General features: G+C 46.6%; 1 protein-coding gene across 1 annotated transcript in view; it reads right to left on the bottom strand.

The window, feature by feature from the left end:
• Positions 1 to 17,213, bottom strand: part of DIS3L2 (DIS3 like 3'-5' exoribonuclease 2) — a 217,979-nt gene that overhangs the window by 101,676 nt on the left and 99,090 nt on the right. Inside the window, exons 8-9 of the mRNA XM_087725075.1 lie at positions 9,476 to 9,561; positions 5,466 to 5,713 (exon numbers count right to left, since the gene is read on the bottom strand). Of these exons, the coding sequence (XP_087581201.1) occupies positions 5,466 to 5,713; positions 9,476 to 9,561 (334 nt within the window). The remainder of the gene's footprint in view (positions 1 to 5,465; positions 5,714 to 9,475; positions 9,562 to 17,213) is intronic.

Raw genomic sequence — 17,213 nt, 5'->3', positions numbered from 1 at the left:
GTTAATACCACTTTACAAAGCCTTGGAAAGGTCACACTTGGAATCCTGCATTCAGTTTTGGTCACCACGAGGTAGAAAAGAGGTGGAGACTCTAGAAAGAGTGCAGAGAAGAGCAAGAAAGGTGATTAGGGGACTTGAGACTAAAACATATGAAGAACGGTTTTAAGAAGAGATTAGATAACCATTTGTCTGAAGTGGTATAGGGTTTCCTGCCTAGGCAGGGGGTTGGACTAGAAGACCTCCAAGGTCCCTTCCAACTCTGCTACTGTATTGTATTGTATTGTACTTTGTAAGCTACCTTTATAGTTACCAACCTGAAGTTGCACAATCAAGCGTAAACATAGCAACTTGTGCTAACAATAATTATGAGTCATTTGTTTAAAAAAAGACATTTCTTCCATTGTAAACTCGGGGAATTATCTCCACCATGAAGGAAGCAGCCTCAGGTTACAGGAAATGTAGAGGTTAAACAATGGAGCAGGATTCAACCAGGTGAAGCTTTCTGGGCAGGAACAAGCAGTGATTCACCCTGACTGGGCTGGGAGTGAAATTATATAGAGCAGGTGTCAGGTGAGACAGAGAAGTAACAGATCCTAGCTTGTTGGGCAGGTGACATCAGCTGTCTCCAAAGACTTGGACTTTTAATCCCATTGTTTCCAGTTGGCCAATGTACCCAAAGGCCACCAGGTTGGAGAAGAATGAATGAGGCTGTTAGACACACACACACACAGGTATTTCCTTTCTGGTGACACACAATTACTCATCCTTCTCAAGAAGTCAAGGTCGAGGCAAGGATGGAAAAATTGGTGTGCTCTACATTTCCCCTTTATTCTATGCTCCAAGTAAGGCTGCTTTTGTTAGTTTCAAAGTTGTGTCCAACCCATCACGACCCCATGGACCACGTTCCTCCAGGCCTTCCTGTCCTCTCCCATCCCCTGGAGTCCATTGAAGCTCACGCCGACTGCTTCAGTGACTCCATCCAGCCACTTCCTTCTCTGCCGTCCCCTCCTTCTTCTTTTGCCCTCCATCGTTCCCAGCATGAGGCTCTTCTGCAGGGAGTCCTTCCTTCTCCTTAGGTAGCCAAAGTACTTGAGATAGATAGATAGATAGATAGATAGATAGATAGATAGATAGATAGATAGATAGATAGATAGATAGATAGATAGATAGATAGATAATGTGTGAGTCATGTCCAATCCATCGTGACCCCATGGACCACGTTCCTCCAGGCCTTCCTGTCCTCTCCCATCCTCTGGAGTCCATTGAAGCTCACGCCGACTGCTTCGGTGACTCCATCCAGCCACCTCATTCTCTACTGTCCCCTTCTTCTTTTGCCCTCAGTCTTTCCCAGCATGAGGCTCTTCTCCAGGGAGTCCTTCCTTCTCCTTAGATGGCCAAAGTCTTTGAGTTTCCTCTTCAGGATCTGGCCTTCTAAAGAGCAGCCAGGGTTGATCTCCTCCAGGACTGACCGGTTGGATGGCCTTGCAGTCCAAAGGACTCAGTGCAGGAGTCTTCTTCTCCAGCACCTGAGTTCAAAGGCCTCCATTCTTTGGCGCTTAGCCTTCCTTACGGTCCAAACTTCACAGCCATCCTTTGCAACTGGGAAAACCGTAGCCTTGACTACACGCACTTTTGTTGGCAGGGTGATGTCTCTGCTTTTTAGTTGGCTGTTTAGATTTGCAATCACTTTCCTCCCCAGGAGCAAGCCTCTTTTAATTTCTTGGCTGCATGTCTCCATCTGTGGTGGTCTTAGGGGAAAAGAACATTATTCAGAGACACCGGTGAGGGAATCATACAGGTAGTCCTTGACTTACAACCACAACTGAGCCCCAAAATGTCTTATTGCTGAGCAAGGGAGTTGTTAAACAGGTTTGGTCCCATTTTACGACCTTTCTTGCCACAGTGATTCAGTGAAGCTGAATGGACCCCCCACCGCAGTTGTTAAGTTAGCAACGTGGTCATTGAGTGAATCTGGCTTCCCCATTGCCTTTGCTTGTCAGAAGGTCGCAAAAGGAGGATCACATGATCCAGGGATACTGCCACTGTCATAAGCATGAGCAGGGGTGGGTGCCGACAGTCACTCCTGCCCCTTTACTTGTGGCCACACTGCGCACATGCGCACTGCAACAAAAACTGCTCTGCACATGCGCAGAAGCAAAAAACAAAAGAAAAAGTTCGGGGGTGTGGCAAGCCTGAGTCGCTGCTGGTTCCAGTGACCGAGGTTGCCAAAACATTACCAGTTCGGCCAAACCGGGCCGAACCGGTCGGAACCCACCACTGAGTATGAGCCAGTTTCCAACGGTCTGAATTTTGACCCAGTGACGATGGGGATGCTGCAAAGGTCGTACGTGTGAAAAACAGTCAAAAGTCACTTTTTCCAGCTTGAATGGTCGTTACAAGAATGGTTGTAAGTCAAGGACTACCTGTCCTACTTTCTCTCTTGGATGAATTGATGATTGCTAGATCATGCCAGACTAATCTTATTGCATACTTTGACAAAGGGACAAAATCAGTGGACCAGAGGAATGCCGTCGATATAGTTTACTTGGACTTCAGTAAGGCATTTGATAAGGTAGACCATAACCTACTACTAGATAAAGGAGAAGAATGTGGGTTGGACAGCATCACCACCAGATGGATTCGTAACTGGCTGACCAACCGTACTCAACGTGTCGTCCTCAATGGAACTGCGTCTTCATGGAGGGAGGTATGGAGTGGGGGACCCCAAGGCTCTGTTTTAGGCCCAGGACTCTTCAACATCTTCATCAATGATTTGGATGAGGGAATAAATGGGGAACTCATCAAATTTGCAGATGACACCAAGCTGGCAGGAATAGCCAACACTCCAGAAGACTTAAGATACAGAAGGATCTGGACAAACTTGAACATTGGGCACTATCTAATAAAATGAAATTCAATGGTGAAAAGAGTTTAAGGTTCTACATTTAGGCAAGAAAAACAAAATGCACAGGTACAGTATAGGTGGCACCTTGCTCAACAGTAGTAACTGTGAGAGGGATCTTGGAGTCCTAGTGGAGAACCATTTAAATAGGAACCAGCCGTGGGCAGCAGATGCCAAAAAAGCCAACACAGTTCTAGGCTACATAAACAGAGGGATAGAATCAAGATCACGTGAAGGGTTAATACCACTTTATAAGGCCACACTTGGAATACAGCATTCAGTTTTGGTTGCTATGATGTAGAAAAAATGCAGAGACTCTAGAAAGAGTGCAGAGAAGAGCAACAAAGATGATTAGGGGACTGGAGACTAAAACATATGAAGAAGGGTTGCAGGAACTGGGTATCTCTAGTTTAATAGAAAGGACTAGGGGAGACATGATAGCAGTCTTCCAATATCTCAAGGGCTGCCATAGAGAAGAGGGAGTCGAGCTATTCTCCAAGGCACCTGAGGGCAGAACAAGAAGCAATGAGTGGAAACTAATCAAGGAGAGAAGCAACTTAGAACTGAGGAGAAATTTCCTGACAGTGAGAACAATTAATCAGTGGAACAGAAATTGCCTCCAGAAGCTGTGAATGCCCCAACACAGGAAGTCTTTAAGTAGATGTTGGATAGCCATTTGTCTGAAACAGTATAGGGTTTCCTGCCTAGGCAGGGGGTTGGACTAGAAGACCTCCAAGGTCCCTTCCAACTCTGCTATTGTATTGTATTGCATTTTTACCCAAGCTTCAAGCTTTTATGTTTGCTAGAAACGAGACAGTACATCAGGTCTACAGAGATGGTATTCAGCTGATTCAGACAGGTTCAGGTGAGCCGGTAGCATCAACAATCAGTTGGCCCCGCCCAGCCGCGCCCATCTTATCCTGTCCTTTATTTCCTGCTTTCTAGCTCATCTCAATTTCCAGTGATGACTTGGAAGGGAAGCAGCGGAGCATTAAAAAATGCTCAATTTTCAGCGCTGCGCGCAAGCGTTTTAAGTGTGTACACTTAACAACCAAACCGGTTGTTAAACCGACATCATTCCACACTGCAGGTCTTCTACTCTTCTTGGACAGCTTTGTGGTTTCTCCACTTACCGCCGCAACTGCAATCAACCTGGAACTAAGGAGGCATTTCCTGACAGTGAGAATAATTAATCAGTGGAAGAGAAGTTGCATCCAGAAATTGTGGGTGCTGTAACACTGGAGATTTTTTTTAAGAAGAGACTGGACAGCCATTTGTTTGAAAAGGCAAGTCTGGTGGAGGGACACATCCCTAAATTATATACCTGTACTCAAATTGCTTTTGTTTCACACAAGTCACCTTCAGGAAGTGTGGGGAGCCGAATGTCAACTTGTAAAGCATTTCCATGTCTCTTATCAAGTTGACATTGGAGGAAAGTGGGGGAGAGAATTCCATGCGTAACTTCGGCTAGAGTCGGATCTCAGATTACTACAGCAGGAGTGAAATTTTACAACCTGCTGCAGCACTTCGTTGGTGAATGTGATTTATGACACAGAGTGAGGGGAGGGGAGACACAGGGGTAAAGTTCAGCCATCATTAAACTGAAATCAGATCTGACTCCACGCCGCTATTGCCGAGATGTTGCTCCTAATAAATGACTGGATTTCTTTCAAAACTTGGCTCGAGGCTCGTAGGTTAATTAGGGCATCTTTCGGAAACCTGACAGGTATAGGGGGCAGGAGGTTGGATTAGAAGACTGCCAGAAGGCCTGGAGATTAATAAATATGAAGAACAGATGCAGGAACTGGGTATAGCTAATCTAGAGAAGAGAAGGACTACGGGAGACATGGTAGGACCCAGTTTGTGGGGGCGATATGCTAGCATATCAAGCTGGGATGACCCAGTCTAAAATGTTCTGCTCAAGGATGCAAGTATAATCTAATACAGGTAGTTTCTCGACTTACTGAGCCGAGGTGGCACAGTGGTTAGGGTGCAGTACTGCAGGCCATTTTAGCTGACTGTTATCTGCAGTTCAGCGGTTCTAATCTCACCGGCTCAAGGTTGACTCAGCCTTCCATCCTTCCGAGGTGGGTGAAATGAGGACCCAGACTGTGGGGGCAATATGCTGATTCTGTAAACCGCTTAGAGAGGGCTGAAAGCCCTATGAAGCGGTATATAAGTCTAACTGCTATTGCTATTGCTATTGCTAGCAGTGTTCCAGTGTTTGAGTGGCTGACAGAAAGAATAGGGGGTCCACTTATTCTCCAAAGCACCTGAAGGCAAGACAAGAAACATTGGATGGAAACTAACCAAGGATAGAAGCAACCTAGAATTAAGGAGAAATATCCTGACAGTGAGAACAATTAGGAACAGCTTGCCTCTGGAAGTTGCGGGTGCTCCAACACTGGAGTTTTTAAAGAAAAGACTGGAGGGCCACTTATCTGAAATTGTATAGGGTCTCCTGCTTGAGCAGGGGGGGGGGTGGACTAGAAGACCTCCAAGGTCCCTTCCAGCTCTGTTCTACTGCTACTTATGCCCCCTCTTCCATTCAACAGCCACCTACCCGAGGGCAAAGTTGCTATCTTCCCGCCAATCCACAATGCGGCAGATGAAGAGTATGCTGGAGTAGTCTTCGGGGCGCGTGGCAAAATCAGGAGGGCAGTCGGCCAAGGCCACGTACGCGCGAGGCACTCGGTGGTCGGCCGGCGAGAACATGGCGTACTTGCGGAACAAGTCGCTGTTGCGATCGGTCAAGAGGCGGATGAAGCCCATGGCTGTCCTGGTATGCTTCTTCTCCAATATGTAGACCACCTGACAGAGCCAATAGATCGACAGTTAGGGGTACTTTGCCAAACAACATTGTCAGTGCAAGAGGGTTCATGACTTGGCAGAGACATGGGTAACAAGGTCAGCCAATGAATAAGCATAGCAACTAAGTCAGCCAATGAGGGCTGTTGGGAAACTGAAAGAGTAGGAGCCTGGGCGTGGCTTAGCTCTGTAGCTCTGAGTCTGTGCTGAGCTCTAAACTAGTCTGCTGCTCTGAACTGAAACTGAAACTGTTCTCTCCTCTGCCTGGGTTTTGCTTGTATTTGCTACCACGTTGGAAAAACCTGCTTTTGGTATTGTACATTTACTTCGTGTGTTATATTATACACAAAGAGAAGTTAATGAATTCTGCTGAATCAGTTACCTGTGTGTGCTTTCTGGATGTGATTGCTGCAAACTCTAACAAACATTGCTTCTAATAAAGGACAATATTTGCAGCTCAGAGTTGAAGCTCTTTGGAGAAAAAGTCATTATTAATTATTATTATTATTATTAATTAGACTTATATACCGCTTCATAGGGCTTTCGGCCCTCTCTAAGCGGTTTACAATTTTTTTTTTTAGCAAATTGAGTCAGCAACTTGCCCCCACAGTCCGGGTCTTCATTTCACCCACCTTGGAAGGATGGAAGGCTGAGTCGACCTTGAGCCGGTGAGATTTGAACCGCTGAACTGCAGATCACAGTCAGCTAAAGTGGCCTTCAGTACTGCACCCTAACCACTGCGCCACCTCGGCTCTTAAGTCGATTCCCTCTTCTGTTCTCAAACTTAAAACACTGACAAAATATTACAATTCTTCTTCTCATCTTTCCTATTACCTATCTCCTTTTTACTTATGACTATAACTATTTTTCGTGTATCTCTACGTTTTATAGCAGTAGACTTAGCAGTAGACTTATATACCGCTTCATAGGCCTTTCAGGCCTCTCTAAGCGGTTTACAGAGAGTCAGCATATTGCCCCCAACAATCTGGGTCCTCATTTTACCCACCTCGGAAGGATGGAAGGCTGAGTCAACCCTGAGCCGGTGAGATTTGAACCGCTGACCTGCTGATCTAGCAGTAGCCTGCAGTGCTGCATTTAACCACTGCGCCACCTTGGCTCTTGTTTTATTTAGTTTCCTAGTATGATTTATGTTGACTGCTTATTTAGTATGCTGTGACTAAGTGTTGTACCATTTGATTCATGATGAAAGTATTTTTATGGTGACTATACACCCCCTGGTATAAGGTCTCCTGCTTGAGCAGGGGGTGGGGGGCAGTGTTGAACTAGATGACCTACAATAGCAATAGCAATAGCAGTTAGACTTATATACCGCTTCATAGGGCTTTCAGCCCTCTCTAAGCAGTTTACAGAGTCAGCATATTGCCCCCACAGTCTGGGTCCTCATTTTACCCACCTCGGAAGGATGGAAGGCTGAGTCAACCCTGAGCCGGTGAGATTTGAACCACTAAACTGCAGATAACAGTCAGCTGAAGTGGCCTGCAGTACAGCACTCTAACCACTGCGCCACCTCGGATCTCAACTCTGTTCTGATTGTGATTCTATTTGTTAAATTTATTTGCCACCTGTCTTCCCGTGGGCCTCCTTTAGGGAGTTTGCAATAATAAAAAGGATTTTAAAAAAATAGCAGTAAGATAATAGGGCCTATGAAATATACAATGAAAAAGGGACACCACAAGAATACATCCCTATGATACACACACACACACGTTTTGAATGTACAAGAGCTTATGCCAAATTCCAGGGAGGGCATTTGTTTCTATTCATGGCTTGCCATTTTTATCTTAGTTTAATTTAACTGACCATAAGGAAAGCTGTGTCACGCTGGGGCTCAGGACCCCGGACAGCACCCCAAAGTTCAGGGTAGCTGGTGATTAATTTTAAAGGAAATTCAGGTTAACATCAGGGTTCCAAATAGCACCCAAAATTAAATCAGAGTCCGAGGCAAAAGGTTCCTCAAAGTTCCAATTGATGAAGAGAGCCATGTTGGCACAGCTGGGGAAACCCGAATCTGAAAGCTTCTCGGTTTTCCCCACTCAGCTGAAAGTTCAAGATCTTTGCCCCCAGACCCACAAGTCCATCCCATGATCCAATCTTCCACTGCCATGCTGGCAGCTTCCACCCATCCAGTTCCGGTCAGGTGCAGAGACAAAGGATGACTTTGAGTTTCTAAGAAGAATGTTATTATGGCTACATATCACCAAACTCCATATCATCCCCCCTCCCATTTTCCCACAGTGGAAAGTGTGGGCAGGCCTGAAGTCCAAAGGAAAAGATGACTTGCAGGTCTAACAGGCTGAATACCAAAGAATGGAGGCCTTTGAACTCTGGTGCTGGAGGAGACTCCTGCATTAAGTCCCTTGGACTGCAAGGCCATCCAACCGGTCAGTCCTGGAGGAGATCAACCCCAACTGCTCTTTAGAAGGCCAGATCCTGAAGAGGAAACTCAAAGACTTTGGCCACCTAAGGAGAAGGAGGGACTCCCTGGAGAAGAGCCTCATGCTGGGAACGATGGAGGACAAAAGAAGAAGAAAGGGATGGCAGAGAAGGAGATGGTTGGATGGAGTCACTAAAGCGCTCTATCTATCTATCTATCTATCTATCTATCTATCTATCTATCTATATATATATATATATATATATATATATCTCAAGTACTCTGGCCACCTAAAGAGAAGGAGGGACTCCCTGGAGAAGAGCCTCATGCTGGGAACGATGGAGGGCAAAAGAAGAAGAAAGGGACGGCAGAGAAGGAGATGGTTGGATGGAGTCACTAAAGCGCTCTATCTATCTATCTATCTATCTATCTATCTATCTATCTATCTATCTATCTATCTATCTATCTATCTCAAGTACTCTGGCCACCTAAAGAGAAGGAAGGATTCCCTGGAGAAGAGCCTCATGTTGGGAATGATGGAGGGCAAAAGAAGAAGAAAGGGACAGCAGAGAAGGAGGGGGCTGGATGGAGTCACTAAAGCGCTCTATCTATCTATCTATCTATCTATCATCTATCTATCTATCTATCTATCTATCTATCTATCTATCTATCTATCTATCTATCTATCTATCTATCTATCTACAGTATCTATCATCTATCTATCTATCTATCTATCTATCTATCTATCTATCTATCTATCTATCTATCTATCTATCTATCTATCTATCTATCAGTACTTTGGCGACCTAAAGAGAAGGAAGGACTCCCTGGAGAAGAGCATCATGCTGGGAACGATGGAGGGCAAAAGAAGAAGAAGGGGACGGCAGAGAAGGAGGTGGCTGGATGGAGTCACTAAAGTTCTATCTATCTATCTATCTATCTATCTATCTATCTATCTACAATATCTATCATCTATCTATCTATCTATCTATATCTATCTATCTATCTATCTATCTATCTATCTATCATCTATCTATCTATCTATCTATCTATCTATCTATCTATCTATCTATCTCAAGTACTTTGGCCACCTAAGGAGAAGGAAGGACTCCCTGGAGAAGAGCCTCAGGCTGGGAACGATGGAGGGCAAAAGAAGAAGGAGGGGACGGCAGAGAAGGAGGGGGCTGGATGGAGTCACCAAAGCAGCCGGCGTGAGCTTCAATGGACTCCAGAGGATGGGAGAGGACAGGAAGGCCTGGAGGAACGTTGTCCATGGGGTCACGATGGGTTGGACACGGCTTTGCGACTAACAACAATTTAATTGATGAACTGATGAGTTGGGGGGGGTGAAAAAATGAAAGAAATAATACCTTTGCAGTCTTTTGAACACTCTGTTCTGGATTTGAAGTCTCTTCCGGTTTTGTAGCACGGGCAATGCAAGTTTCCAGATCTTTTCCTAAAATAAAATAAAATAAAATAAACCATGCAAACCAATCAAATACATCCCCCACATTTGGATCCAAGTTCCTCCCTTTGCCTTTTAAAATGTCCCATTGTGGCCCTGTTTAAGGGCCAAATGTGAGGGGCTTGGAAAGGAGCAAATCCATGATATAAGAAAATTGTGAGCCGCAGCGTTTCCAGATTCCTTCTAACCAGCAAGCAAGAAAAGAAATACGGTCCATCGTGCACATCTGCTAAAATCAAAACAAGCCCAAGGTTTAGTGGGGGGGGGAAAAAACCCTCTATACCAACCATAATAAACGTAATGGTGGAAAACATGTTTTATTTCTTCAACACAAATAAGAAGTTGGAATTTCTTGGCGCTTCCGACATTGGGGTCATTTAATTTGTTACTGTACATAAACAGTCCCCTTTGGAAAGCTTGCATTCATTAAAATGTTTAACTTCCTCTAGAGAACGGTCAGCAAATCTCAGAAAATGCGCATTGAGCCTAGAAGGCCTAAAACTGCATCTTCTAGCGGTATCGTCTTGCGTGAGGTCAAAAAGCCTCGAGAGAAAAACCACGTCTGGGGAAAATCCCAAAGCTGCTTTTTTTTCCCCCCCCAAGAGGCGACTGGATTTTCTGGTTTTTCGTTTTAAGACCTTTCGCTTGTCATCCAAGAAGCTTCTTCAGCTCTGACTGGATGGGGGGGAATGGAAGGATTCATATTCCTTGCAGGCAGCTGGTCATTTGCATCCTTTTAGAGGGTCGTTGAGGCCACTTGGAGGTTTATCTGTGTCCTCAGGTGACCCTCAGGATTCATATTCCTTGCAGACAGCTGGTCATTTGCATCCTTTTAAGAGAGCCGTTGAGGCCACTTGGAGGTTTATCTGTGTCCTCAGGGTCACCCGAGTGGTGCAAATGGTTCCTGTAGTCTGCAATTTTGTTTCCTCTGGAAATCCATTCTTACTCCCACACCATTTGAAGGGTGTTCATCCCAAATTGCATAGCTAAAAGATAAGCCTCCAAGTGGCCTCAAGGACTCTCTCAAAGGATGCAAATGACCAGCTGTCTCCTTCCTTCCTTCCTTCCTTCCTTCCTTCCCTCCCTCCCTCCCTCCAAGCTCCCTCCTTCCCTTGCATGGTGCACAGTTGTTAGAATGCAGCATTGTAGGCTAACTCTGCCCACTGCCAGCAGTTCAATCCTGATCGGCTCAAGGTTGACTCAGCCTTCCGTCCTTCCGAGGTGGGTAAAATGAGGACCCAGATTGTAGAGGGCAAGAGGCTGATTCTGTAAACCACTTAGGGAGCGCCATAAAGTCCTGTGAAGCAGTATATAAGTGCTACTGCTATTCCTTCATCTCACTTCTCCTTCCTTCCTTCCTTCCTTCCTTCCTTCCTTCCTTCCTTCCTTCCTTCCTTCCTTCCCTCCCTCCCAACTCTCTCCTTCCCTTGCATGGTGCGCAGTGGTTAGAATGCAGCCATTGTAGGCTAACTCTGCCCACTGCCAGCAGTTCAATCCTGATCGGCTCAAGGTTGACTCAGCCTTCCATCCTTCCAAGGTGGGTAAAACGAGGACCCAGATTGTTGGGGGCAAGAGGCTGACTCCGCAAACCACTTAGAGAGGGCTGTAAAGCGGTATATAAGTCTTAAGTGCTTTGGCTAGAGCCATCCGTTCACTGCAGCGTTCCAGGTGCTGAAGCCTGCAAAGGAGGACGGCAGCCCTTTAGCATCCAGATGTAGACAGATTGACTATCCTTCCATCCAGCCATCTACCCTGTTTCCCCAAAAATAAGACCCAACAGGAAAATAAACTCTAGCATGATTTTTCAGATGCTCAGAATATAAGCCCTACCCCCCAAAAAATAAGCCCCAGTTAAGATCATCAGCCAGACGGATGCTATTAGTGCCGTATTTCCCCCCAAAATAAGATCTTAAAAGAAAATCAGCGCTAATGCATCTTTTGGAGCCAGAAAATAATATAAGATCCAGTCTTATTTTGGGGAAAACATGATATCTAAATTCTCACTTTTATTATTTTTACATGTAACTTAAGGCGGAAAATATGCCTAAGGTGGGACTAGAACTCCCTGTCTCCTGGTAACTGGTCCAAAGTTACTCAGCTGGTTTTCATGGTCAAGGTGGCACTAGAACTCATAATCTCCCATCTGATTGACTAAAAGTCACTCAGTCAACTTTCATGCCCAAGATGGGACCAGCTCCCGATGATTGACCCAATATCCACCCATCCATCCATCTAAATTCTACTTTTATTATTTTTACATTTAACTTAAGGTGGCAAACGTATCCAACACAATAGCAATAGCAATAGCAGTTAGACTTATATACCGCTTCCTAGGGCTTTCAGCCCTCTCTAAGCGGTTTACAGTCAGCACATTGCCCCCAACAACAATCCTGGTCCTCATTTTACCCACCTCGGAAGGATGGAAGGCTGAGTCAACCCTGAGCCGGTGAGATTTGAACCGCCGAACTGCAGCTAACAGTCAGCTGAAGTGGCCTGCAGTACTGCACTCTAACCACTGCGCCACCTCGGCTCCTGGACTGGACTAAGGTCACCCAACTTGCTTTCATGCCTAAGGCGGGACTAGAACTCCCCGTCTCCTGGTAATGGGTCCAAAGTTACCCAGCTGGCTTTCACGGTTAAGGCAGAACTACAACTTGCAATCGCCTGGTGTTTGACCAAAAGTCACTCTGTCGGCTTTCATGCCCAAGATGGGACTAGAACTCACCAGCGCCTGATGATTGACCCAAAGTCACCCAGCCGGCTTGGTTACCTAGGATGGGACTAGAATTCACTACCTCCTGGCGATTGGCGCAAAATCACCCAGCCATCTTTCATGGCTAAGGCAGGACTACAAATCACCGTCTCCTGGTGACTGGCCCAAAGTCACCTATCTGGCTTTCATGCTGAAGACGGACTAGAACTCACCGTCTCCCATTTCCTGCCTGGTGCCTTAACCACTAGACCAGTGATGGCAAACCTTTTTCGCAAGTACCTCAAGGGAGGTACTAATACCACTCTATAAAGCCCTAGTAAGACCACATCTAGAGTACTTTGAGTGCAGAGAAGAGCAACCAAGAGGATTAGGGGACTGGAGACTAAAACATATGAAGAAGGACCAGGGGAGACAGGATAGCAGTGTTCAAATATCTCAGGGGTTGCCACAAAGAAGAGGGAGTCCAGCTATTCTCCAAGGCATCTGGGGGTAGAACAAGAAGTAAAGAAACTAATCAAGGAGAGAAGCAACTTAGAACTGAGGAGAAATTTCCTGACACTGAGAACAATTACTCAGTGGAACAACTTTTACTCCAGAAGTTGTGAATGCCCCAACACTGGAAGTCTTTAAGAAGATGTTGGATAGCCATTTGTCTGGAACAGTATAGGGTTTCCTGCCTAGGCAGGGGGTTGGACTAGAAGACCTCCAAGGTCCCTTCCAACTCTGCTATTGTATTGTATTGTATTGTAATTTAACGAAAAGAAGGAGACATGACAGCAGTCTTCCAATATCTCAGGGGTTGCCACAAAGAAAAGGAAGTCCAGCTATTCTCCAAGGCACCTGAGGGCAAAACAAGAAGCAATGGGTGGAAACTAATCAAGGAGAGAAGCAACTTAGAACTGAGGAGAAATTTCCTGATAGTGAGAACAATTAATCAGTGGAACAGAAATTGCCTCCAGAAGTTGTGAATGCTCCAACCCTGGAAGTCTTTAAGAAGATGTTGGATAGCCATTTGTCTGAAGTGGTGTAGGGTCTCCTGTTGGGCAGGGGGTTGGACTAGAAGACCTCCAACCTCCTTTCCCACTTGGTTATTCTGTAACTTCTGTAACCTGAGTGAGTTGTACATCTGGTCTATTTTGGAAGAGGGGAAGTAAAATTCAGTGGAACCCAGCAGCACAGGAACCCAGTGGCTTCCCCACCCACCCACCCCAGCAGCGGAAGACAATCCCCCCCAGCACCCAGCCAATAATAGCAGCCCCCCCAAAAAGCATCTGGGCCTTTCCCGACTTGGTCCCGGCAAGTGGGGGGGGGGAGGAACAGGGAGCAGTGAAAAATCCCCGAGTGACGGGAGTTGTGTTCGATCATGTGGGAAGGGGGGAAAAAGGCAGGAGGAGGCAGAGCGGGGACAGCGAAAGGAGGCAGCCGTCATTTGCCAAACCCCAGAAATAAACTAAGCTGAACTTTTGCTGTCGTGGTTATCCTGTCACTATTCAATATTTCCACCCTGGGTAAAGCTTTGTTTGCAGTGGGAGATTTACTGTGTTAGCTTGGGCAGGGCTGAGGGAGGCTTATCTTACAGTGCAAACAGCCTCCAGCGGGCACCGGACCAGCAAAATAAAAATTTAAAAAATATATAAAATTTGAAAAAGCGGTGGCGTTTTCTTTTTTTCCTTTTCCCTTTTTTCGATCCCTTTGAACTCGACCGGTTCGCTGACAAAAATAATGACGGTTTTTCTGAAAAGCAAAACATCCCCCTTCCACCCCGTTCCCCCCCCCACCCCGTCACCCCACCCCACCGGGGTGTCCAGAAATCCTCCCAATTACTTCCATGATGCCCAGCAAATTTAAATCCAGCCCTGGTGGGAGTGAGTGCCCTCATCCGGGACGCACCCCCTTGGAAGAGTTTGCAAGTTTTTTGGGGGGGGGCAATGGGGTGGGTAGGAGGGCTGCCTTGCAACACCCCCCCTCCCCCAAGCTGGCACGGTTTGACCGAGGGGAAAAGTTGCTGAAAGTTTGTTGCAGCCAATTAGATTAAGCGGGGCATCTCAAACGGGCCAAGAGCCCTTCGAGGCATCGTCTTAAAAACACTTATTAGTCATGACAATTCCAAAGAAGTCTTTCTTTCTTTTATTTTATTTTTCATTATTTTATTTTTCCAAGGCTCGGCTGGAAATTCGTCGCTGCCTCCAAGAAAGAGGGCAATTAATGCTTCCGCAATTCCCACTTGCAAGCGAAAGGGAGGGAGGGAGGGGAGCGTGTTCGCTGATTTATTTCCTTTGAACTTGAGGGGGGAGGTTGGAAACGGGGGGGGGGGGGGGGGGAACGGCCATCCTTTCATCCCGGATGGAAAGGAGATCAAGGAAAGACTCGGTAGTCCAATAACAATACAACCTGGCAGGGAGAAAGGGCCTCGGTGTCCGCAAAGATGCTTTTCCAGCCCCCCTTTTTTGGGGGGAGTGGGGGGTGGTTGCTCAGGCAGGGAGGAAACTTTGCCCTCAAGGGGGTTTTGAGGGCATGTCGTTACTTCCCCCAAACGCGGTGGGAAGCCAAGAGAGGCCGGAGCCCCGAAGGAAGCGGAGAAACTGCAGGAGAACTCCGAAGATCTTCTTGGACGGGACATTCGTCCTGGACTGGCTAATTTGTTTATTTGTATGTATCCCGCTTTTATTATTCTGAGAACTCAAGGTGGGAAACACGCACAACAGTCCGGCTTTTTCCTAATTTCCCCATAACAACCACGCTGCGAGGCAGGTTGGGATGAGAAAGAGAGACAGATACAGACAGACAGAAATACAGACAGACAGACCCACAGGGAGGGAGGGAGAGGGGGGAGAAAAGTCACCTAGCTGGTGCTCATGCCTAAGGTGGGACTAGAACTCACAGTCTCCTGGTGATTAGCTCAAAGTCACCCAGCTGGCTTTCGTACCTAAGGTGGGACTAGAACTCACAGTCTCCTGATCAAAGTCACCCAGTTGGCTTTTGTACCTAAGGTGGGACTAGAACTCACAGTCTCCTGGTGATTAGTTCAAAGTCACCCAGTTGGCTTTCGTACCTAAGGTAGGACTAGAACTCACAGTCTCCTGGTGATTAGCTCAAAGTCACCCAGCTGTTCAAATCTCACCGGCTCAAGGTTGACTCAGCCTTCCATCCTTCCGACATGGGTGAAATGAGGACCCAGACTGTGGGGGCGATATGCTGACTCTGTAAACCGCTTAGAGAGGGCTGAAAGCCCTATGAAGCGGTATATAAGTCTAACTGCTATTGCTACTGCTATTACCTGCTTTTAAGCCAACCGGGCCATTTGTGCAGGGCAAGTGCAGCGTACGGCGCCTGCGCGACCTCTGCCGAGCAGCTGGAGCGTCGCAGGGCAGTGGGTGCGCATGCACGCACAGCGTGCATGCCCGGGGTGGATGCCCGGCTCCGTCGCAGCGTACTGGTTGCAACGGGATCCGGAACCCACCCCTGGTTAGGGGTGATGTGATGATAGCAGGGTTGCAATATCTAAAGGGCTGCCCCAAAGAAGAGGGGGGGTCAGCCTGTGCTCCAAAGGACCAGAAGGCAGGACAAGAAGCAATGGGTGGAAAGTGATCAAGGAGAGAAGCAGATTAATAGGTTAACAGAGTTGGAAGGGACCTTGTAGGTCATCTAGTCCAACCCCCTGCCCAAGCAGGAGACCCGACACCATTTCTGACCGATGGCAGCCCAGTCTCTTCTTGAAAGCCTTCAGGGATGAAGCTCCCACAACTTCCGAAGGCAACTTCTGTTCCATTGAATATAGAATAACAGAGTTGGAAGGGACCTTGTAGGTCATCTAGTCCAACCCCCTGCCCAAGCAGGAGACCCTACATTATTTCTGATAGATGGCAGCCCAGTCTCTTCTTGAAAGCCTCCAGGGATGAAGCTCCCACAACGTCCGATGGAAACTTCTCTTCCATGGGTTGGTTGTTCTCACTGTCAGAAAAAATTTCTCCTTACAATCTCTCCTTGATCAGTTTCCATCCTTGTCTGGCCTTCAGGTGCTTTGGAGAACAGCTTGACCCCCTCCTCTCTGTGGCAAATACTGGAAGATGCTCTCATATCACCCCGGGTCCTTCTTTTCATTAAACTAGCCATGCCCGGTTCCTGCAACAGTTCATCGTATGTTTTAGCCTCCAGTCTCCTAATCATCCTGCATCTTCTCTGCACTTTTTCTAGAGTGCCGACATCTTTTTTATAGTGTGGTGATCAAAACTGGAAGCAGTACAATACAATGCAATAGCAGAGTTGGAAGGGACCTTGGAGGTCTTCAAGTTCAACCCCCTGCCTAGGCAGGAAACCCTATACCATTTCAGACAAATGACTATCCAACATCTTCTTAAAGACTTCCAGTGTTGGGGCATTCACAACTTCTGGAGGCAATTTCTGTTCCACTGGTTAATTGTTCTTACTGTCAGGAAATTCCTCCTTAGTTCTAAGTTGCTTCTCTCCTTGATTAGTTTCCCCCCATTGCTTCTTGTTCTACCCTCAGGTGTCTTGGAGAATAACTTGACTCCCTCTTCTTTGATAGAAGAGAGATATTGGAAGACTGCTATCATGTCTCCCCTGGTCCTTCTTTTCATTAAACTAGACATACCCAGTTCCTGCAACCGTTCTTCATATGTTTTAGTCTCCAGTCCCCTAATCCTCTTTGTTGCTCTTCTCTGCACTCAAAGTACCCTAGATGTGGTCTTACTAGGGCTTTATAGTGTGGTATTAGTACCTCCCTTGATCTTGACTGCGTCCTTCTGTTAATGCAACTTAGGATTGCATAGGCCTTTTTGGCTGCTGCTGCAGACGGCTGGCTCATATTTAGCTGGTTGCCCACTAAGACGCCTAGATCCTTCTCAGAGAAACTGCTATTAAGCCTGGTTTCACCCAGTTTCACTCCGTTGCCGCCATCTTAGTTGGAGTA

The sequence above is a fragment of the Thamnophis sirtalis genome, unplaced genomic scaffold (assembly GCF_051295495.1).
Source record: "Thamnophis sirtalis isolate CommonGarterSnake01/CBP01778 unplaced genomic scaffold, rThaSir2_p1.2 scaffold_11, whole genome shotgun sequence".
NCBI classification, from domain to species: domain Eukaryota; kingdom Metazoa; phylum Chordata; class Lepidosauria; order Squamata; family Natricidae; genus Thamnophis; species Thamnophis sirtalis.
The sequence above is the reverse complement of the archived record's forward strand: the minus strand, read 5'-3'. Positions and strand labels throughout refer to the sequence as shown.